Source organism: Centruroides vittatus, unplaced genomic scaffold (assembly GCF_030686945.1).
Source record: "Centruroides vittatus isolate TY-2023 unplaced genomic scaffold, ASM3068694v2 contig_1228, whole genome shotgun sequence".
In the NCBI taxonomy this organism is placed as follows: Eukaryota; Metazoa; Arthropoda; class Arachnida; order Scorpiones; family Buthidae; genus Centruroides; species Centruroides vittatus.
Window position 1 is genome coordinate 3,748 of NW_027120789.1, and position 26,185 is coordinate 29,932.

General features: G+C 31.8%; 1 protein-coding gene across 1 annotated transcript; it reads left to right on the forward strand.

The window, feature by feature from the left end:
• The first annotated feature begins 4,023 nt into the window (after window positions 1-4,023).
• Window positions 4,024-26,185, forward strand: LOC136987638 (plexin A3-like). The gene is made up of 2 exons (XM_067285390.1): window positions 4,024-4,039; window positions 25,004-26,185. Exon 2 carries the CDS (start codon window positions 25,019-25,021, stop codon window positions 26,183-26,185), a length of 1,167 nt encoding a protein of 388 aa, XP_067141491.1. The 5' UTR covers window positions 4,024-4,039; window positions 25,004-25,018.

Sequence of the window (26,185 nt, forward strand, 5' to 3'; positions counted from 1 at the left end):
AAGATTTATTTAAAAAATATTCCAGAAAAAGGAAGATCATTTAATGTGACATCTGTGAAGGAGGAAGTTAGTAACAGTTTTAAAATGCTAACTTTAATAATTTTTAATAAAACGTTTTTTCCTTACTTTATAATAAATTATATAATCAACCATTTAAACGTAAATATATCAAGATTGCAAAACTGATAATGTATATCATTAAGGCACTCTGTTTACAAATGCCAAAATTATATAATTTTATAAATTTTGGCATTTTTTATGTAACTCATATATTATTATGTTATTACTTTATGTAACTCATGTTTTATGTAATTCATATAATGAAAAGACATTCACGTCACTAATCAACTATTGGAGTTGATATAAATACGTCCAAAGTTAAAAAAAAAAAAATGTGACAATTGTATAAAGTTTCTGTATATTATTAAATGTTTTTTGCTATATTATAAAATGAATGTTGTTGTTTATTGCGTATTAATATTTAAATACGAACAGAATTCTGGTAACTACTAACGAACAGAATTCTGGTTAAACTAATGATTATATTCGGGTTTTAAATTACGGTTCACTTATTATTGAATTGATAATTTGCAGTTATAAAACGACATTTTCCAAACTTTTAAAAAGCAGTTGGTTTTTCCATTATCTTCGTTTAATTGATTTAGAAGTAGCTAAAGTTTGTCGATTAGCAACAGACGAGAACAATTAGTCTATGTATTTAATATCTTTAAAAATTAATGCACAAGAAGAGATCCGAAATAATAAATACTGTATCCATAAAAATTAGAACAATAGAAACAACACATAGAAACAACACACACAAAAAGAACAATCTCGTGACTCTATCGTCTACACGTCCTCTCTCCATTCTTTCTTCCCTAAAAAAGTCCTCCTCTTCCGTTGAGCATGCGCGATCTCCTCTCTCTCTCCTTTTTTTTCCGAAAAACGCGGCCCATCCTTTCTTTACCCTGCGGCCCACCCAAGGATCACGCAATAGAACACGTGATCTTTGGACCACATATCTCCCCTTCTCCCATTAACTTTTACAACAGGAAGCTTTTATGCTATGAGGGCCTGTCCCTCCTTTACACCGTGAACCACCCAAGGGGTTGGTTACGAACCGGTTAGGCAACAGAACACGTGGTCTTCAGACCCCAGTATGTTTTATACAGCATAACCTTTTTTTTCCGAATCCATCAGTAGTGTGTAACCGTTTTTCCAATTTATGCCAGATTCATCTAGTAAGGCACTTGAAATTCCATACGATTGACGTGTGTTGTTAAATTTATATTGCCAAGTATCTTTGATGGGGTTTAGGACATTTCTTTGATACATATTTTGGTGTAAAAATTTTATATTTTCATCATCTGTATTTATAAGTCGTTAGTAACATCTTATTAATCTCTTTAAAAACCAAGGAAATATTTGAATTCTATTTGTTTCAGCTCTGATAGAGTAACCCCATTACTCTATCAGAGCAGACCCGGCACCGTTCTCTCGAGCTTGAATATTTTACGCAAATAATTAATGTGAAACTTTTCAAACTTATAAAAAAGATCAAGAGCCCACACCAGGCTGGCGTAAAAAAGCGAAGGAAGAATAATAGCGTTGAAAATTTTAATTTGAAGTTTTAAATCAGAAATTTTTAACGTTGAGCATAAATATATAGTATTATCAATGAGTGTATTAATTTTTGCAGTATGTACTTTCAAATGCTGTTGGTATAAACCATTCCAGTTAAAAGTTATTCCCAAGTATTTTATACTGCTGACAATTTCGAGAGGTCTGCGGTCTAAGTAGAAAGAAACCTGTTTCTTGATTAGCTAATTTAGGATTTTTTCTGAATATAATTATTTTTGTTTTGGAAGCATTAATCGATAAATATAACGATAATAAGTATTTATTTACTTTATCGATTTTATGTTGTAGTGTTATGCGAGTAGGTGCTAATAATACCAGATCATCTGTATACATGATATGGTGGAAGATACGGCCGTTGATATGTATTCCTTCATTGTCTTTATCAAATAAATTATTTATGTCATTTATGTAAAAATTGAAGAGATACGGAGATAGAGGTTCACCTTGAAGCCGTCCACGATTTGTAATTATTTCTGGATTATTTAAGTTGTCATTTACGATATAAAGTTTATAGGAAGAAAACAGATACATAATCGAGCCTGAGAAGCAGTTAAGAGCTAAAGAATTAAATCATTGTAATGATTTAATTCTTTAGCTACTTGCCACTGCAATATGCATAATTTTCATTTTTTAGTAGCTTTTAAAATGACAAGCATTGATGAAGCTACATTTGTGGATAAGATTTGGTTTTGGATTTTGGATAAGACTTTTGAAATTAGATGATAAAAGTTATGTTAAATTAGCATATAAAAGATGGTATGAAATGTATTTAACGAGAGATAATTCTATATACAATTAATCACATAATAATTCTACATACAATTAAGATGTAATTTTTACTATTAATGTTATTTTCATTACAATCTGCAAAGTGAGGAAATAAATTGGAATTATGTAACAGAGAACATAGTGATTGTCAAAGTTTATTAAATCCAAATAATAATTTTAAAAAATGTTAAAATAATTGTTAAATTCAAAAGACTTTATACTTTAAATAAATGATATTTATGTATGAAGTAATGTTACAAAGTTAATTTAGAAACCTACTTCTATAAGTAACACATATATATGTAATATATCAATGGCGTGGCTTCTTTATAATGTTTAAAAATCAATTTCTTTAAAAGAAGAACTTTCTTTCTTTAAAAAATAATTGATAAAACCTTCACAGTTAAGAACGAATAAGTTCAACCGTTGTTATGTTATCTGGACCGCATTTCATCAGAGACAAAAAATTACTACTGGTTGTAATCTTTGTTGTTGTTTATTTTACTATGTATTTCGGGTGCAAGGTTTTTCCTGTTATTCCTGTTATGGTACTTTACATTTTAATTTGTATTTAATCTATAGCAATGTCTAGATAAAATGTGAGTTAATTACACTTTATAAGATTTATTGTATTAAATTTGATTTTAAAAATATATATATGTTTAGAAGATAACCATAATACAAAATATGCTTTATCTATTTTTCAAAAATAACTAGTATTATATAATTGTATGGTCTGTAAAGTTAAACATTTAAACTAAAAGTTTGTCTTTAAATGTTATATAGTAATTGTAAAATTATTTAATGCTTTTACACTGCATTAAATCAAATTTGTAAATAATTATAGTAATTCTAAAAGTTTAACACTGTGTTGTGATAATGTAAAATTTGTCATTAAATATAAAGTGTTTTAAAAATTGTCAACATTAATGAATTATAGCTTCTTGACCAATCAATAAAACAAGAAGGAATGGAAAAATCTTTTTAAATGTATTTTTAAATATTTCATATTGTCTTAAGCACAATAAAAAATTATTAATTATTAATAAAACGATTTTATTTTTTCTTCTCATAATATAATTTCATTACATCAACGACAATTGCGAAATCGAAAAAGCAAGGGTGCCTGTAAAACTGATTTTGTGGTTAATGCGTTTTTAGTTTACGTGATAAAATTACTTGAATATTGCTTTTCTAAAAATATAACAGAAATAAGGTAGGTTGATACAGAAGCTATTTATTGCACGTGTACTGTATATAAACTTCAAAAAACTAAAATAAATTTTATCAAACGATGAGATCGGCCGATTAATTGTATGGTGTACATTATTTTATACCCCTAAGGAAAATACTGTAGATCTACGGTAAATTAAATTTCGTTTTCCCAAATCGGAAATGAACTATATAATCGAAAAATTATATCTATGATTGATTATTATTTATAATTTACACAATTCGAACTGTCATTTTTAACATATTTTTCAATTATACCAGCACTAAGCTGGCTTTATAATTGTATAATTGAACACAAGACTAGACAAGAAGCCTATCACATAACATATTTTTTGGGAGAAATTTTTTATGCTAGCGAAACTTGACTACTGTAAAAAACGAAAAGTAACGTATACACGTGAATTTTTTCGTATGTGTATCATGATACACATACGAAATCCCCCCTCCCGCACTTACTCAGGAAGGGACAAAGAGTAAATCGTAAACAAGGCAGTAACTTTACGCCCTGAGGCCCCGCAGAGGTGAACTTTGTAAGAAAAGAAAGAAAACATTACTCTGTTTTAAAGTCAGGAAATATTCACGATCATTTTAATTCTTTTTATAACGCTTTTTCTTGAAAATGAAATATTTAAATATTGCTTTTAAAAAAAGCTTTTCTAAAACTGTAAAACAAATTTAATTCTTGTAAATTTATAATTGAAAAACATTCAAAATAAGACAATGAATGCAGGGTGTGACTAGCTAACAGTATATTTCTAAATGTTTTACAAAATTTCCAATTTTTATTGCTATTTCTGTCCCTTATATTTTATTAAACGTATATGTAATAAAATCTGTTAATTAAATTAATTTGATAATAATATCCCATAAAAAATAATCAAGTAATCCTCCTCTATGAAAGGTTGACGCTCGTCTTCGGATAGAAGCTTCCACCTGCAACCCAACCATTTACTGATCTCCTAATTGTGCATGTCTGGCCGTTGCTTGCAGAAATTTCTTCGATGGATCTTACTCCAGACCATAAAAGCATTAATCGGTCTTTTGATATGGTTTGTAATAGGTTACGTCAACAGAATATACACTAAAAAGGGATTTTTCGATATTCCCCGCGGGGGAGAGGGACAGGATTAAGGCTTACTGTGAAGAACTCGGCTTTTATTATACTATTTTAGATGCGTTTTTGATTGCGTTTTAATAGGGTACGTCAACAGAATGTACACTAAGAAGGGATTTTTTAAAATTCTTCCCACGGGGGAAGTGTTATACATTTATAATAGATACATTTTGAGCCACAACAACGCGTGGCCGGGTCAGCTAGTTTAGTACATAATCACATTGCACTAATTTTATACATTGAGAAAATACCGACAGTATAAAAAATTTAGTCCCAGAAGCATTGAAAACGTTAATCCCTTTCGTCATGTGTTATCTCTGTGAAAAGGGTTTTTCGTCAATAGTCCAATAAATCGGTGTCATCTTTCCTAAACAGTAACAGGATGTAATTCTCAACATTCCTCTGCAATAGTAAATCTTTCAAGTATCGAGAGAGCTATTTAATTATTACAATAACAATACAATAATACTCAAACACCAAAACACGCTTACTGCTATTTTTAATTTCAAACGTTTTCAACCTAATCTTTATAGGTCATCCTCAGGAAAAATTTTTTATTACATTTTCACATTCGAATATAAAGCTTTCGAATGCTCGCGACATTCAAAACTTTTCGAATCTTTAAAAATTTTTTAACGTTTTAAATAATAACAGATTAAACCAACTACAATTACTAATTAACAAACATAAAATAAATAAATAAATAAATATTGTATCAAAAGTAGATTAAACTAGTTACAGCTGCCATGTCCTTTCTACGGGTTTTTTTAATCCCATTTCTTTTTCTATTACGTACTTCCATGCCGTTGGAAGATTATTTGCGTCTTTTGCATTTAAACATTTGTCTTCCACCTTACTCCTATATATTTCTACTTTTTCCATCTCTAACGCAATCGTCGGGGAATGGACTGCTTTTACTATTCTCGCTTCATCCCATTTTACGTTCGCTCCTTCCTCTTGACCCATGATCGCCAAAATGGTGTTATTGTGCTCTTTTTTTACATCATATTTGTGTTCTTTTATACGTGTTGCCAAATTACGTCTAGTTACCCCAATATAATCTTTTGTTATCTCTAATTGCTCATTCTCAAAGGGAATCTTATACACTCCCGCCTTATCCTGCATTCTCATTGCGTCCTTATCATTTCTAAGTAATCTGTATATGCTTGGTGCTCTTTTATAAATCATGTTTGTGTCTTTATATCTACATAACTCTTCTATCACCCCTTCCATTTTTCTGTCGTACGTGAACTTGCTGATCCGATCCCCTCTATGAAATCCTCTGTGTCTATGCTGTTTGTAACTCTTAAGCAATCCTTCCATTACGTTCGCTTTATAACCTAACTGCTTTGCCACCTTTTTAATTCTGTTAATCTCCTTAATTTGATCTCGTATGTCGGTGCAATATACGTACGCCCTTTTAATAAGCGCTTTAAACGCTGACATCTTTTTAATCTATTTAATTATTATTCTTTCCGAAATTCACCTTTCATTCATTTTTCGTCCTGGGTTATGATAATATCAACTTAGTTTTTATAATTTCCTCGTTTAAGATATTATAATGTACTCATCATTTAGAGATGATAATTTATTACTGCTTAACACTGCCTCGCTTAACACTGATTCGATATAACGTGGTCTGCTAAAACCTAAAAAAAGCTCAGAATTTACGCTGATTTAAATTATCGCAGCATTTCATTGATTTGTATATAATACGATCATTTACGAACACGAAGCAATCAGAAAAAGGTGGCAAAAGGTGCACTTTCTTTAAACTTTATCTCTCTTGTTCTCGTTAACTAAATTGTTAGAAATGCCACATAGAAATTTTCTAATTGATGACTTCACTCATATTAATATATTTCAGTTTTTTAAATTTTTTTTTGTGTAGTTTATCTTCTGGATGAAAACTAAATTCAGTTTTGAAATATTGAAGATGTGTGTTAAATTCGATATTCAATTTAACAAAATTGTAACACGTGTGTTTATGTTACGTAGTGTTGATGTACAGTCCACAGCTATGTCACACATGTCAGGTGTGTTGTGTAACTATAGACTTCAGAATGCGGGAGAGATCTTCCTGCCTAGAGAGGGAAAAATTGTGCTTTCCATCGTAATTGTTTTTATAATTGATGAGAACAAATTTTTTAAAATACAAAAGTTTGACGTATTTTCATTTAAAAAAATTAATTTAAAAAATTGTATATCTTGGAAATTCCTGTGGACAGCTAAAATTTCTTGTCCTAAAAAGAATTCCTTAGAAAAATAATGACAGCAAGTGATACACTAGTAATTCGAACAAAAGAGGTATTCACATAAACACCATTATCACCGACCCCTAAATATATAGAATATGCCTACAGCTAAGAACACTAAAAGAGATAGTAGGTTCATAGCAACTTTTAAAATGTCAAGCGTTAATGAAGTCACAAGCCTCACGGGAGCCCTACTGTACTGCTTCACCTAAATATCGGCATACATAAAGGCAATACTCAGAAACACACATACACACGTTACACATACCCCTTATTATTGAGAATCTTCTAATGCAATCGAACGTTTTCAATTTGATCAATTTTCTAGAACGTTTGCAATCGTTCTATAATCGAACAAATATGTAGTAACACATTTCGTTCATTCGTTTATTTTATTGAAATTTCGTATTTTTTTGATAGGATTAAAACAAAAAATTCAATTCGGTTTAACCATTTTTTTAAAGAAATTGTAGCAAATATCAATCAATCAATTCTTTATTGTACTAAGGAAAAAATCCTTGTTAAGGGGGGTTATTTAAACGTGAAATAGACTCATAATAAGTTATTGTACATCATATGTTAGTTCAGTTATTACACATAAATCGAATAAAAAAAGATAAGTTTATTTATACATATAATAAGTTATTGTTGACTATCATTCTCTGAGTCATGATTACTAACATCGTTGTTAAATATATCAGTAATTTGGGTAAAAAAATTATTTAGTTTATATATTTTATTCTTTGATAAGTCTCCAATTCTTGATTTATAATTTAAGTTTTGGTTGATGCCAAGTATTTCTATTATTTGGTATTTTTGACGATATTTTTTAATAACTGTACAGTCTTTCAGCAGATGAAGTATAGAAAAGTTGTTTGATTTGCACCAATAGCAGTTTTGATTGGAAAAGTTTATATATGTATTATTAACCAGTAAGAAATATTTATTAAGACGGGGTTGTAAGCATAATCGTTTAACCCGATGACGACAGAATTTATTTTTAATTAACATGCCTTGAGGCTTGGATTTTTTGTAAAATAATTTAAAATTGCCATATTTTTCGTAATTTTTGCGCTAGACACGCGCTCTCTTTTTATTTTGTCTACAAACACTTCAGTCTCTCCGATTATCGTATCTTTTTACATAATTGACAAGAAAAAGTTTTTTAAAAAGTCAAAAGTTCGACGTATTTTCATTTAAAAAAATTAATTTAAAAAATTGTATTGTTTAACATACTGATTACAAACTTGAAGTGTTTTTACGTCTATCAAAACAAACCACGTCATTCTAGCTGCAGTAGAAGGCCAGATGTTTACGTTCAAAGTTGTGATCTATGACAGGGGAGTTACACACGCTGTCATGGCGGCGGCCCCCCGCTGTGACAAGCGATACTTATTTTTTATTATTTCCAAATATGTAAGATTTAATAAATGTTCGCAATAGAATTACTTGGATTGGCTTTTGTTCAGGTTGTCTGACTGTACACCAACAAATCAGTTCATCTCTAGTCAAATATTCCCGGGAAACCACCTTCCTATATTAAGTCTATGGGAGACTTTCTTGCCGTTAATTGGCTTTAAATTTCTTGTTTATGCGCCTTTTACTCTCTAATTAGTCATTTCTATCATGATTGAATCTATATTAACAAATGAGCGTTCTCTCAGAACCGTCTATTCAGGATTTTCCCTCGAAGAACCAATGTCTTCCGTAGTCACGTGATCGGAGTCAGACCTAAACAAACGTTGAGAAATAGCTATTTTTTCATATTATTGTTGTAATTTTACTAGTTTTCATGTTATTTGACTTTATTTAGACCAGAAGATTACATATCAGAAGCTTCCAGTCGAAAAATTTACTCATTACTTCCGGATGTTGCCTATTCTCTGGAAAAAATTAATTCATCGCTAATTATATTTGAATATTGTAATATTCGTTTTAAAAATATTTATAGTGTTTAACATTTACTTCTCGAAGCAAAAATACGTTTAAAACTCGTTAATGGACTTAACATGACCTAGTTATCAAACCCCACCACTCCCTCGTTGAGTCAGGAAGTAATTATAAACTATTAAGAGATTAAGAGATAAGCGATTAAGAGAATTACTTCTGCAGCATTCAAATGAAGCATCTCTCATTGTGATGACGCTTCCAATGCCTCGTAAGAGTACCTGTTCAGCACCTTTGTATATGGCATGGTTAGAAATGTTAACCAGAGATATGCCACCTTTTTTACTGATTAGAGGAAACCAAAGAAGTGTGACCAACTTTTTACTCATAGAAATTTGTCATATTGATTTCATTTTTTTTTAATTTTATTAAAGAATTTTATTAAATTTTTTATTTATTTAATTTAATTTTATTATAGAAATTTAATTATTAGTTTAATTGATGTTTTAAATCTACATATTGATGAGAGCATCAAATTGAAGAGGGAAAATAACCTCTTGTCTTGGGACCTTCTTTTTGTAAAAAAAGACATGAAATTGAGAAAAAAAAAGCTGAAGTTGTTACTGTGTAACAAAGTGTCTTCCAAATACCCATTAAAATATAGATATATATATATGTGTGTGTATATTGCTTATTTTCATAAATAAAATACTAGCTGACCCGGCAAACGTTGTTTTGCCATATAAATTATTTCTAGGTAATTTCTAGTGTAGACAAAAAATAACTAACTTATTGTAAGTGTGTAAGGATGTGGTATATGCGTGAAATAGGCATGGAGCGCTGTGAACGATGAGGGAATATAAAAATAACAAATGCCAAACATTATTATTTTTAAGTTATTATAATTTATTCCTTAAAATTATATATCATTAATTAATTACGACAGCAACACTAACAAACAATATCAATTTCTTAATGCTATAGCGTGAACAATATTTTTTGTTAGCCCATCTTTAGCTAACACAAACAAACTGGATGGTTTACCCACTCGAGAGCATGCCACGTATAATTGTCCGTGTGAAAAACATGGCGTGCTCAAATCTAAGCCACAAATAGACATCGTTTGGCCTTGGGATTTGTTGATAGTCATTGCAAATGCCAATCTAATCGGAAACTGAATACAAAAAAGATGATAATTGATCAGTTATCGAGCGGGATGAAAAATGATTAAATTACTAAAATGGCTATTAAAAAATAGGGGTTGGTGATAAAAGGGTAAAAATTTAGGGTTGTATGTATTTTTTAATGCCACATTATAGAAAAATAAAAACAAAAAATTTTGTCCAAAAATTAAAAAAAAGGTTAAGGGTCAACAACCCTTATCACTTAGGGGTATGAAAAATAGATAGTAGCCGATTCTCAGACCTACTGAATATGCATATAAAATTTGGTAAAAATCGGTAAAGCCGTTTCGGAGGAGTAAGGTAACTAACATTGTGACACGAGAATTTTATATATAAGATTTAAATTAATCTGAATTGTAGATATGATCACTATAAATTATAAACTTTTTGAAAGTCTTAATTATTTTATTACCAAAACCATTTTTATATTAAAATTGGAAATTACAACAATTAAAAACCCCGGCGTAAAAAATACGCCTAGGAGAGTTTTCAAGCTTACATTAACGCCATCTGGATTTCACAATACTAACTATCTACATACAAAAGTAATATTTTATATTTAATATACAGTATTACAAAAATAAAACATTTAACTTATTAAATATTACACAAAATAATTAGAATGTATTATCTATATTTTTTATTACGATAACTTTGATAAATTTTATAATAATAATAATAGTAAATATAATTTCATTATTTTAATATATTTAAATTTAATTAATGGTAAATATCTAAACAATCAGAAATGAATTTATTTACTGAAATAATGCTTTTAAATAATGGAAAACATTTAAATTATTTCAATTTCTTAGCTAGCTTCTACGTCATAGGATCGTCACAGGAAATAGAATGGCGTCACCTTATCTGTTGCAGGTGTGTCTACGGTCACGTGACCTGTGACGTGGCCTTCAGAAACACGTGTTTTTGTTTTCAATATTATATTTTGTAAATTACTTAACAGAATTGAATAAAAATGTATAGAATTACAAGAAGCGATGTATAACAAATATATAAGAGCATAAATAAATTACAGAAAGCGATGTATAACAAACTATAGAAGAGCATTATTTAGTACAAAACCTAACAAAATAAAAAAATTTATAAAAGTGACTTCTATACATCGCTATAACATACGATTAAAAAAAAAACTTGAATCAGAAATCATGAAAACTATAACAGAAATAGTGTAATGAACTCAATAAAAATTTGTTGATATCACAAAAACTAGCAAAAAAAATTAAAGAAACAGAGAGAAAAACGATCATTTACCTCAGTACTATCATGACCTTGAATAGACTAAGTGGTAAGTTTATTTAAAAAATCAAAAATGACAAATTTATTTAAAAATAAAATCCAAAAAAAAAATATTACTATGTAAAATAAGATCAGAAGAATATAGTCGCGAAAACTGCATACTTCTAAGATGCATAGTTCAAATAAAAATGGTTGTTATTGCCTTCGTCGTCAGCCCAGCGCAGAAAATTCTGCCGGCTGAGTGTGACCAACTTTGAAAACGAACCCCGGCAGAAAATTCTACTGCCGGGTTAACGTGAAAACGGGATAAAGAAGCGGCCGTTTTTATAGCGAGGTATTGGGCTGCTACAGTGTTAAAAATTAACTGTTACTTTGGCAGCATCATTTACAACCAAATTTAATGAATGACACGTACAATGGTACAAAAAAAAGCTCTAGAATTTATTTTTCTTAAATTTACGATTTATGTATCGGTTGTCATAAAAATTTCTTTCCACTTCTTTCCCAAGACAACAGATATTCAAGTACAAAGTAACCAGTTTCGACTTATTTCTACTTAAGAAGTAGTTAAATAATTAATCAATTAGGGAATTAGAAACATAAATAAAACCCTGATGAAAGAGCCAAAATTTTACTTAAACAGAAGCTTAACCCAACCAATCTCTTGCCGAGTACAGTGGGGTCTGATCTCTTCATAATATTAGATGTAATAAAGACAGAAATTTTTCCAGTTCAATGAGAGTGACCGAAAAGTTGTAAATTTTGGAAATTTCCGTGAACACTTGGTCCTAAAACGAATTAGTTAGAAAACGAACGACGGACAATCTGTTAAGTTTAACATATTTAGATTTTTACAGCTATGGGGAGAAACGTTTAAAATCTACAACAACCCTGTCGCGTCCTTTGATATATACTAGTGATGCGACAAAAGAGGCATTTGACATTGACCGGTATCGGCACCCTCGGGATTTGGCACGCACACACCTACCTGGACCGTCTCCGATTCCATTCATTAGCCGTAGGGAGCTATTTCACTAACTGTAAGTGGATTGTTTTAAGATTTAAAAAGTAAAAAATATTTTGTTATTTTTATGTACGTTCCTTCACAAAGTTATATTTAATTATAAGTTTCTTTAAAAGATTATTCATACAATTGAAGAATTCTTTGTACTAGGCATGTATATTCATCACACATTTTGTTTTACCAAGTAAGTTTTTCTGATAATTTTAATTTTAGCCCTTATATCGTGGCTAGTGATTCAAAAATTTATTTTAAAAAAGTTTTGGCTCAAGACCATATAATGAAAAAGAAAACATTATTAAAAGAGAAAGATCAATGCCTAAATTAAATATAAATACGTCAACAAAAAAATTTCGACATTCTGACGATAAAATTTATGACGAATGACGATTTCTTTCGTAAAATTGAAGCAATTTGGAAATCAAAAGCGGAATAGAATTTAACTTTGGTAGACAATATAAAATAAATATTGAAAATTATAACAAGATAATTACGATTAATAGATATATCTAAATTAATAGACGTTATATGTTTTTTCTCAAAGCAAGAATTGGCATTTAGAGGGCTTAGGGAATTTATTGAATCTAATAACGGAGGCAATTATATTGAACTTTCTTATTTATTAAGTACGTCAGATAATCTATTGAAAATACATTTAAAGAAGTATACGGTTTTTACTGGCTTATCGAACAAACGAATACGAACGGGTCCTGACACGCAATTAATTGATTGCCCCTGTAAGTCGGCTTCTTACAGAAACACAGCTTCCCTATCATCAAATGTCATGGCACGCGACTGCTAAATGACAAGCAATACTGTAATGTAATTCTTGAAATACAATTTGTATACAATTTTTTCTCTTTCCCTCATGATATATTAAATATCCAAAACAATTTAAAATAAAAATTATTATATAACAATTATTGAGAGATACACTGTCAATGTTTAAAATAAGTTTCTTTCTGGTACTATGAAAGATTTATCGTTTATATATATATCTATAAATTACTATGACTATTTATATATAATCATTTGATATTTTATCGACTCGAGTAAAGGAAAAGAACTCATCGAGTGACATCCGATGAGGTTTTCCAACGGAAATTGAATGCGACATATTGCAATGTATCAATACTTCCTCTTTTACGGCTCAATTATACAGTCGATATTTATTTATTTGCGGGAATTATTAACTAATTAATTATTACTACATTTATTTAAATTTAAAAATTTCAAGTAAATAGATTATAAAATATAAATGTAGATTTCATTTAATTACCACATCCTTTGATTTTGTGATATCTCAATATGGAAATAACTATTATACACTTTAATTTAATTTTACTTTATTTGAAGAGAATAATTTTAAATTTAGATTCTTTCAAAAAAGTTTATTTGTTTTAATAATAAAATATATCTTTTTTACTTATTTTAAACATTAAATGTTCGTATCTTTATAAATGAACTTTCTGAAACGTAGTTTTTATTATTTTTTATTTCATTTTTGTAGGCGTATATATCTAAATTGGTTTAATTAGTTTCACAAATCTCTACGACGACATCATTTTATGTAAAACACTAAGGATTATATTACATGTATAATTTATATTATGTTTTAATGGCAAGTAACGCTATGAACTGTCGAAAAACATATTACAACACTTTCTGCTTAAACTTCTTGTAACTCGAAATAGTTTCCAAAGGTTGAGTGTCTCCCAGATGGAACTTCTATCCTCTTAGGATTTCTTAAGTGTTAGACACGTAAAATCCTGGAAAACCTCATACGGTTAATCCGTTGGTCAGCCTCGATCCTATCAGTATTTAGTGGTATTACTCACTGGTGGGCGTTTTTGACGGGTATTCTGATCAACTCTTATCTTGATCTCAATCTGCAATTTGTAAACCAATTTCTCTTGAAAATTTTAATTGCTAAATAACACTTTCTTAAGAATTTACTACTTAATACATAAGCATAATCGAACGATGCAATGGGTTTCTTTAATAAAATTTCCTTTACATTTTTTAAAATTTTATACAGAAAATTACATTATAAATTTATATTTTTAGAGAAGTTTAAACTTCCTGTATTATGAAATATAGAAAAACACTAAAAAGTTGCGATCGCTGGCATTTAAACGTAGACCTATTTGCACTAGAAATAGTATGTATTTGTTGAGGAATGTTTATGATTTTTGAATTATTTCTTATCGTTTTTCCGTAAAAATATTATGGACTATTATAATTATTGATATATTATACTTTAAAATATATTTGAAACGAACTGTCATGCTGTACATTCGAAATTGCCGGAATACGAAAATTTACTACACTTAATCCTTCTCATTGTCCAGTATTACTTTAAAATTTTCAAATTTATAAATTTCTCGACTAATGTAAAGGATATTTGAATTTTTATTCCAAAGAAATGCACACATTCTAAGAAATACAGAGTTTATTATCATTTAAAGGAGTTTAAAGAATAAGAAGAAAAGATAAGAAAAAAGGAAAGAAAGGGGGGGAATTGATAAATAAAAATTATAATAAAAATTTATTTTTATTTAAACGTAATTGTATGTTTCGTCATTTATTCAAATTCGAATTTCGTATGACTCGAATTAAATAACGATTTCGAGTGCCAGAATTATTTTAAGTGGATAATATATTGATGAAAGCGAAAGAAAAATACGATCTCATATATATATAATTCAAGTAGAGAAAATACAATCATTTTAATGCGATCGATTTTTAGTGAAGATAATAATTTCGAAAACAAATCGAAATTTCATTACTTTAATTTTCGTCTTTCGATTATTCTTAAATTAAAAATCGATCAATAAAATAATAAGTTAAATTATATAATAGATATTTATACAAAATTATAATTTAAAAGAATTGTTTTTAATTATTTAAACGAAATTTTAAATATAAAGAAATATTATCTCATCAAATAAAATCTTGTGTTATTTTATACAATTAAAAAAAAATAACAAATGTTACATTCGAATTGTAATTTTAAAACGTAATATATTATTAAAATTATTTTTATTTTTCTAAAAGTAAATAATAATAATAATAATAACTCTCCCATGGTCACCACCTGGTTGTGGTGGGAGAGCCCAGTAATTTTACTGATCCATAGAGCGATGCAGGTTGGAGCACAAGCTCCTGGTAGGGACACCCATGCCAGTAAGGTCTATGGGGAGAAATGAAGCTAAGAGTGACCACACACCCACATTCTGTGGAGATATGTATCATGGTAGTAACCAGATCTAAATGTGATACCGGCTCGGATGTCGCCCGGGTTAACAAGGTCCGCGTTCGTGAGTTAGGCAGAGGCTCACGTTCGAAAAATAGGCCACAGTCTCCCTTGGTTACTGGTGGCGAAAGCAGCACCGGCCCAAGTATGGCTACTGCAATGCCCTCAACAGATGTGAGGAACCAACCCAGCCTTGGTGTTTCTGTGGCAATGCATCCACAGACCACAAAGGCTGGAAAACCACGCCAACGGATGAAATGGACAGTAGAAATGAATGAGTTTATCATCCGTACTTATTATACGATCACAAAACTCGAAACAAACATGACAGCATACAGACAACAACTATACCATAGATTCACACAACAGTATCCTCATCTCACTGTCACCGAACAAAGGGTTGTTGATCAAAAAAGAACAATTATACACAACAACCTTATTCCACAAACAACACTTGAACTTATCAAACAACAGGTTGCTGATCAAATACATCAACAGACAGAAACATCTAACATTAATGAAGATCATGTAACCTGTCAGGATAATCCAGTAACAAGCATTGATAATAACACACATACAACAATTACCACTAATGATACTACTGACACTTCCTCATCCATCACTGATAACATAGACATGGATTTAGTTAATACGCTCTCACTTATATTTCAGGAAACACTCACTAAATATACAGGCACAGATCCCACACAAAGACCACGAATACCAAAAATCAACACGTCGAAGGAAGTAGGAAAAACACTAAATTATGTAAACACTCACTTACTACCACACTACATTCATTCAATTTCTACACTCTCAGACATTCATACATTAGTTTATGCTGAGGCAGTCACAGTAGTGACACAACATGGACTGAAAGTACAATCACAGACAAATACACAGAAAACACAATTCTATCACAAGCCTGCCTGGCAGAGAAGAATAGAAACACAAATAAATGACATTAGACAGCAATTAGGCAGGCTGACACAATACACTAAAAACAACATAACACCCAAATTAAGGAAACAGCTCAAAAACATTTTCAAGAAAATAAAAACACACACAAAACATGAACGTCACAACACACACATTACAGAATACGTTGATACACTAAAACAAAACTTGCTGCCAAAGCACGTAGACTCAAGCGATTACAAAACATGTACAACTAGACGGCCGGATGGCCGAGCGGTCAAAGTGGCAGCCTACCGCTCTGGGGGACCCGGGATCGAATCCGAGCGGGTCGAATAATCCCCAGGAATTTTTCGGGGGGTGGTCCGTTCGGATATGTCGGGCCCCGTCCCTCACCACCCGGTCGCCCATTGTGGGCCTGGCCGAACCCATAATGGGCCTTCTAAATGAGGCCCTCTTAGTGCCCACAGGGCGGAAAGAGTTAAAAAAAAAAAAAAACATGTACACTACGAAAACAACAAAATAAATTATTTACAAACAATGAAAAACTCTTTTACAGACAAATTAATAACAAAGCAAACACTGATACACAGCACAGTGGCACACCAACAGAAGAAGAACTCACAACCAGCGCTGGATTAAGCCTCTAGCGGGCCCTAGACAAAATTTAAATTGGGACCCCATTTAAATAAGTTGCTTCTAAACAAATCTTATATAATGTGACATTAGCGTAGCTAGCATCGGTGACACCCGGTGCGGATATCGTGGTGTCACCCCAAGTCACATCGTAGTGTCACCCTTTTTTAACTCTTTTATAAAACACTATTGAATTGTAATATCTTCGCACTCGACTTGAACGCTATATCGAATATGCGATGTCGCGACGTATAGGTGTAGATTTAGAAAATAAATCATAACCATCCATACATCGGTACTACCACGAGACGCGGACCTAGGAATATATCTAGATGGCGCGAGATCCCGTGCCGCTACTTCTGACCCACGGGAGGCTGTTGACCTTTTTTTTTTAGGCAATGGCTAGTCGAGAGGAGCTTAGTAAGAAAAGAATTGTTAAGTACAGCATTTTCTGTCCTATCGAATTTCTTAAATTTAACTCATTTTCAAACAGAGAAATCTTCTGCACTGAAGCCGGGCCCCTCCGACTTACGGGCCCTAGACATTTGCCTACTTTGCCTATTCGATAATCCGGCCCTGCTCACAACATATTGGTCTTCACTTTGGTCCAGTGCTGTCACGCACAATGCTGAAGCAGGCTGGATCGAGGAGAAGAACAGAAACTTACACAACATACCAACTATGCCCTGTGTTGAAATAAGCATACATGATTTCCAATACACTGTTAACAGAACACACAACTGGAAGACACCTGGTGTAGACAACATTCACAATTTCTGGTACAAAAAGTTTACATCACTGCACCAGGAACTAGCTAAACACCTAACACACATCATCATCAATCCACAAGACATGCCAAATTTTCTTACTCAGGGCATCACCTACATGAAACCTAAAAACAACAATACCACAGACCCCACACAATACAGACCAATTACATGTCTTCCAACACTCTACAAATTATTGACATCCTGTATCGCAAACAAAATATACAAACATATTGAAGAACACGACATTCTAACAGAACAACAAAAAGGTTGCCGTAGAAACCACAGGGGATGCAAAGAACAGTTACTCATAGATTCAGTCATTCTACGGCAAGCACACAAACAACACAGAAACATACACATAGCATATATAGACTACAGAAAAGCATTCGACAGTGTTCCACACAGTTGGCTGCTACATATTCTACACATGTACAAAATACATCCATCACTCATTACATTCTTTCAAAACACTATGCAGCACTGGAGAACAACACTACATCTCAGGGTTCATAACACTTCCATACAAACAAACCAAATTTTTATTAGGCGAGGAATTTTTCAAGGAGATTCCTTGAGTCCTCTCTGGTTCTGCCTAGCCTTGAATCCATTATCCAACATGTTAAACAACACACAATATGGCTACAATATCAGACATGAAAAAACAACACAGTTTACACTGTCACATCTCATGTACATGGATGACATAAAACTTTATGCATCCACACAAAAACAACTTCATCAACTCCTACAAATCACACATTCATACACCAAGGACATACAAATGGAATTTGGCCTAGATAAATGCAAAACACTTCACATAGAAAAAGGAATCCTGAAGAAAGAAGATTTTGCACTTGGAAATGGAGACGTTATTGAATCCATGGAAGAGGGCGAGTTCTACAAGTATTTAGGATTCCAACAGGCCAAACTAACAGAACATGCACAAATAAAGCAAAGATTAATTAAAGAATACCAAAGTAGGTTAAATGCTATTCTCAGAACACAGTTAAATGCAAAACACACAGTTAAAGCAATAAACACATATGTCATCCCAGTACTCACATATTCTTTTGGAGTTATACATTGGACTCACACAGATCTTGAGCAACTCCAAAAGAAAACAAGAACTACACTTACTAAGCATAAACAACATCATCCTAAATCCGCCACAGAAAGATTAACTCCTTCCACGTAAAGATGGCGGACGTGGCCTGATTGACATAGTTAACCTTCACTACAAACAAATACAGTCACTGCGAGAGTATTTCTACAAAAAACAAGAAACATCACAATTACATAAAGCAGTAACTCTAGCAGACTCAAATAACACACCATTAAACTTACACTCACATCATATGGACACAACACAACATATAAAAAGCACAGACACCATTAAGCAATCGTGGGCTCGAAAGGCACTCCATGGCAGGCATCCTTATGATCTGGCCCAGGATTTTGTTGACAAAAGCTGCGTCAAACAGCTGGTTAGCACGGGAATGCCTCTTTGGGGAGACGGAAGGATTCATGATCGCCATACAGGATCAGGTCATAAATACTAAAAACTACAGAAAACACATACTCAAAGATGCAACACTCACAAATGACACATGCAGAAAATGTCACGTCATGCCAGAAACTATACAACACATCACCTCTGGTTGCAAGCTCTTGGCACAGACAGATTATTTACACAGACATAATCAAGTAGCAAATATAATACACCAAGAGCTTGCTAGGAAACACAAATTAGTAGACATCCACGAACCATACTACAAATACATTCCGCAGACAGTATTGGAAAACAACACGCACAAAATGTACTACGACAGAGCCATAATCACAGATAAAACAATTTACCACAACAGACCAGACATCACATTCATTGACAAACACAATAAAATCACATACATTATAGACATATCCATTCCAAACACTCACAATATACAAAACGCATGCACTGAAAAAATTAGCAAGTACACAGAACTTGCCCAGGAAATAAGGCATCTGAGGAGGAAGGATAGGGTGCTTATTGTACCTGTTGTTCTCTCCTCTACAGGTGTCATACCACACACACTACACAAAAGCCTGGGCATATTACAATTGAATAGAAACACATACATCACACTACAGAAGGCCACTATATTGAATACATGTCATATTGTGAGAAAATTCCTGAATACAGACACACACACTGATACACTTCTTTAATTTCTGTTTTGGTTACTATGCCTTGACTTTGGTCCGGCATAGTACACAGCTACCGGTGTTAACCGAGTATATCTCACTTAACCCAACATAATAATAATAATAATAATAATCAGCGCAGAGTTTAAACGGTTAGGAGTTGAAAGTTGAAATTTGGTACACAGTTACGGTACGTCACGAAAACGCTCACTAAGAAGGGTTTTTCGAAATTCCTCCTTACGGGGAGAGGGACAGGATTAAGGCTTAACACTTCCATCAACAATGGAAGTGTTAAATAACAATGGAGAACAAGAGAAAGCGACATTCAAGATTTACGGGCGCTGGAGGAAAAAAAAAGAAAAAGACTAATATGTTAGAACATATTCGATTTTCAAATTAAAACAGATTAGTTCGGTTTTTCTCGACTTTCCTTCTTTAGAACATTCGATGAAAATCGAACGATATAATTAGAACACGTCGTGAAAATCGAACAATATTAGAACATTCGATTTTCACATTCGACCTTTCTTTAGAAATATTTAGTTTGTTGATGAAATTACTCTTTTTCTTCTGTGACTATAACGTAATAATCTTAATCTTCGCTATCGTTACTTTTGTCCGAGCAACGCCGGGCCTATCTGCTAGTACTTAATAAAAAATACTGATCAGTGAATTGCTTCCTTAAAGATATATCCCTAAATGTTTAGACGAAGATGGTATCTGTGCTGGAGGTTCGCAGAATGTATCTCTTCTTGAAGCTGCTAACTTTCGGAGGACCCATGCGCGCACTTCTTGCGCCTGTGCGATGATTCATCACTGTTAGTGATAGCAGCAATAAATAGATTATTTTCACATATTCAATATATTCAGGCAGGCTATATTCAATCATAATTTTTAAGAAGCCATCCTACCTCTTTGGGGGATCCTGTATGGAATCTGCTTTAGAATAGTGAGATACGGTAATTTAACACACGAGTGATCTGCCAAAGAGAGTCCCTCCCGAGAGAACTTTTTATTGGAAACGTACATAGGTGTTAAATACGTGAAAGAAACTCGGAAAACTCCACATGGTCAGCTTGTTGATGAAGCGCGAACCTGCAAACAACTAGTAGTGTTCAGTAGTTTATCCACTTGGTCACCGGTGGGCGATCGAAACCGACTGTTCCTAAAAAATCCTCTGTCATTTTTTTAGGAACAGTCTGTCTCAAACATATTGGGTCACGTCTTTCATTGCCCCACCATTCCTATTATAGGCTGGCCGAACCCATAATGGGCGTAAAAAATTCTTATAGGAGAAGTTTGATTTTTACATAAAAAAGTTAAAAAAATGAAAATAGTAATAATTATATCATTTATTTGTATTTTTCTTTCTTCCTCTTTTTAATTATATTTTTATAAAATTTTGTATACAATACTTTTAATTTATTATTATTATTATTATTATTATGGTTTGAAATTTGCAAATTATTAATGAACTAAATAGGTTTTTAAGTTTCTTATTATTTTTCAAGCATACTCTCTTTAAAAAATTTACGCTTATAATCATCTAGTTATATAACCACGTGATATGACTAGAAGTATCCGTCATAGTAACCTTAGGTTAAATCAATTTAGACAGCTCTTAGGTCAAGGCAATTCATTTTCTATCTTGTGCACTACATGTCACTGATTAGATGCTTCTAAGTGTTGCTTCCTAACAACTGATTGTAAAAGAAGCAAATGTAAGTTTCCTTTTTTTTTCTATGAATATGTCGGATAGAAAAAATTTTACATATAGTACTTTATAACTGTTATAAGTATTGAACAGTGATGAATTGATAACAGTGAAAATTGAATTCCTAAATTTAATGTAAATGAATGTCAAACTTAATTCTTTATAAATATAAAAATCGTATATTTAGATTATAATGTGATGTTTACCGAGTATTGTACATTATGGTAAAAATGTTAGCATCTAATAACGATTAATTATAGATAGTTTCTAATAAGTTAAAACTATAATTTGGATAGGACTATTAAACAGGAAATCATTAAAAACAAAGGTAAAATCGTAAGTTTAACCACTTAAACGGAGTTTTCGGGCAAATAAACCGAAATGTTATGTCCTTCGAATCCGATATTCACCCGAGTTCAAAAATTACTCAGAAGACGATTAATTCTCAGATGTTTTACTTAAATGCATTTCGGATCGGAATTCTCGCCGATCCCTCTTCAGTAAAGGTACAATCTGCGACAAAGCCTACATCAATATTTCGGACTGTTCGAAATCAATTACAGTAAACCGTCGGATTTGAAGGACATAACACTTCCGAAAAACCTCTTTTAAGTTGTTATAAAAGTGGATAAAGAACTTTATTTACTGTTGTTCCGTTGAAAATTTCCAATGTTAAACTATACCACAAAAAACTTAATCCTATGTTACAAATGAATGGCTATTAATGTTAGCTTCGGAAGAAGTCCGAACTCTCATTCCAAGGTTCTCAGAAATTATCAAACTGAGAACGAATTAGGCTAGGTTCATAAAAAATCCAATCACGAGGTACATAACTTTTCCGGATTCTCCGGAAAAGTTATACACTTCGCGGCTGGATTTTTTAATGAGGAACACTAAGACATTAGCGCAAACGTTTCTTTAATTGCATATTTAAGCTGCTACAAACAGCATTTTTTGTTAAAAAGTGTAGCCATATTTTATTCATATTTACTATCCTTTTATCAAAACATGATATAAAAGTTCAAAGTTTAATCAAATGGCTATAAAATTTGTTTTACTTAACTTTTTTTCTGTAACATATACAGTATAGGCTACGTTATAAATAAAATGAAAATACACTAATAAAAAAATACTTTATCCATTTTATATCTGGCCTATTGATCCTTACAAGTTTATTAATAAAAACTGACTTTATTAGAAATTAATATAGGTTAGATTAATTAATTTCTTTGAAATGTTTTCCTGATAACTTGAGAAGATTATAATATATCTTCATTACAAGATAATGTTGACGTCAATTAAGTTGTATTTTTTTCCAATATTCATGAAATTTAGAACTAAAAATAAGTGTTATTTCCATAACATTTCAGTTCACAAAACAAGTTATTATATACGTAAATTATTAACAATAAAATATAAAAATTATATATAAACTAGCAGATAGGCCCGGCGTTGCTCGGGCAAAAGTAACGATAGCGAAGATTAAGATTATTACGTTATAGTCACAGAAGAAAAAGAGTAATTTCATCAACAAACTAAATATTTCTAAAGAAAGGTCAAATTTGAAAATCGAATGTTCTAATATTGTTCGATTTTCACGACGTGTTCTAATTATATCGTTCGATTTTTATCGAATGTTCTAAAGAAGAAAAGTCGAGAAAAACCGAACTAATCTGTTTAAATTTAAAAATCGAATATGTTCTAACATATTAGTCTTTTTCTTTTTTTTTCCTCCAGCGCCCGTAAATCTTGCATGTCGCTTTCTCTTGTTTTCCATTGTTATTTAACACTTCCATTGTTGATGGAAGTGTTAAGCCTTAATCCTGTCCCTCTCCTCCGTGGGAAGAAATTTCGAAAAATCCCTTTTTAGTGTGCATTCTCGTGACGTACCCTGTGTACCAAATTTCAACTTTCAACTCCTAACCGTTTGGACACGTCTCGATAATGTATATAGAAGCTTTAATCCCGTCCCTCCCCCCGTGGAGAGGAATTTCGTAAAATCCCTTCTTAGTGTGCATTCTCTCATACCCTAACTGTGTACCAAATTTCAACTTTCAACTCCTAACCGTTTGGACACGTTTCGATAATGTATATAGAAGATTAATCCCGTCCCTGCCCCCGCGGAGAGGAATTTCGAAAAATCCCTTCTTAGTGTGCATTCTCGTGACGTACCGTAACTGTGTACCAAATTTCAACTTTGAACTCCTATCCGTTTGGGCTCTGCGCTGATTATTATTATTATTATTATCATCTCGTCTCGATTATATATATATATATTATTACATATAATTATTATATACAGTGTATGTATATAAATACAGGGTGTTTTCGAAATAGTGGGATTCATACCCGAAGCAAACTTCGGGGATGAATTTTACGGGGAAACAACTACGGAAAGGTATATAAACATGTCCGGAAGAAGGTGGTTTTCGAGAAATAAAACCTCTTATGATAGTATCAAGTGAAAAATAAATTTTTTACATAACTCTTATTAACTCTTTTACATAACTCTTCATTAAAGTGAGCTCCAATTCACTTTAATCAACATGCGCCTGCTGTACTAAATAATAGACTACATATCCATAGAGATGGATAGGTAGCCTGTGATTTACAGTAGGTCCAGTTGTGTGGCCCGGTCTGAATCTTCTGGATTTTTATCTGTGGAGTCATCTGAAGACAATTCGATGCTATTGCAATGCACTATCGACGTCTGCATTATCATTTGTGGAAGGCCTGAAACCTTCGAAAGAATGCAGAAGTCTGTTTTGACGTCTCCGCGCGTGCATAGATGCACGTGGAAGGTATTATGAGCATTTCTTATGAAGAAAGCTGTGGCATAAAAAGTATGCCTATTTCTAGACATATTTTTATATTCCTATAATTATACATTACCTCACAAAACAGTTTACATGTAGTATTACTCAATTATTTTTCATTTATTCAATAATTGTTTAAATAAAAACATAATGTTATTAATAAATTACTGAAGAAATTTAAAATTTTTTAACAATCCACAAAAATTTACAGGTTATTAAATTAACACAAGAAAAAGTATAGTTTTAGAAATTTTATTCCTCGGCAATGATATAGACAGGTGGTAAGAAATTAATATTAAGAAAGGATTTAATATACTGTTCAATATACTGTTCATTTTTTTTACAGATAAAGAAACGCTTTAGAAAAATGCGGAGACCATCTATTTTTTTCCATATTTTGGAGATTTTAGTATTTACGATTGTAATTGCTTTTGAGCTAACGTCTGGAAGCGTAAAAGATGTTAACTATAAAGTATATGAAAATAAGGATGTAGAAATGTTTAATAAACTTGCTGTAAACGTGAAAACTGGAAAAGTGTATATTGGGGCAGTTAATAGAATTTTTCAATTATCTAAAGACTTAAAATATCAAGAATCTGTGGAAATGGGACCAAGAGAAGACAGTCCAAATTGTCCAGTTACAAGGGTGTGTCCAGATAAACAAAAATTATCAACCAATTATTATAATAAAGTGTTAGCGATAGATTATTCTCAAAGCAAATTGATAGCGTGTGGAAGTCTCTTTCAGGGAGTTTGTACATCACACGATGTAGAAAATGTGACTTTATATGAAACTCCAGCTAATGAATCTGTAGTGGCAAATAACTCAACTGCATCCACTGTAGCATTTATTGCTCCTGGTCCAGAAGACTTATCTCGTACTCATGTTCTTTACGTTGGTGTATCATACACTGGAAATGGACCTTACTGTTCTGATATACCAGCCGTCAGCAGTCGAAGTTTGGATCCCGCAAACATGTTTGCAATTGCACATACAGATGCAATTGCACATACTGGAACTAAAATTATGATTAATAGCATGTCGCGTGAAATTTATCCCATTAAATATGTATTTGGATTTAGCGCAAAAGGATTTTCATATTTTATAACTGTACAAGGAAAACAGACATCGTCGCCTAAACCTTTTATTTCAAAACTGATTCGCATTTGTCAAAATGATGTACATTATTATTCCTATACAGAAGTACCTCTTGAATGTCGAGCTGATGACGGAACTCATTATAATCTTGCTCAGGCAGGATATGTTGGTCATCCTGGATCAGAACTTGCTGTGAGTTTAGGTATTACTGCCCAAGATGATGTTCTATATGTTGTTTTTGCAAAATCTAAAAATGACAGTGATACCTACTTTAAACCTAGTGCCAATTCTGCATTGTGTGTTTATGCATTATCTGCTATCCATCGAAAATTTACTCAAAATATTCAAGATTGTTTTAATGGAGTTGGTCAACGAGGATTGGATTTCATTAATCCTAGTCAAGCATGTTCACAAACTGTAAGTAAAATTATTTAA

Excerpts from the sequence above, each read along its gene's own strand:
- LOC136987638 (XM_067285390.1), top strand. The coding sequence starts at position 25,019 with ATGCGGAGACCATCTATTTTTTTCCATATTTTGGAGATTTTAGTATTT.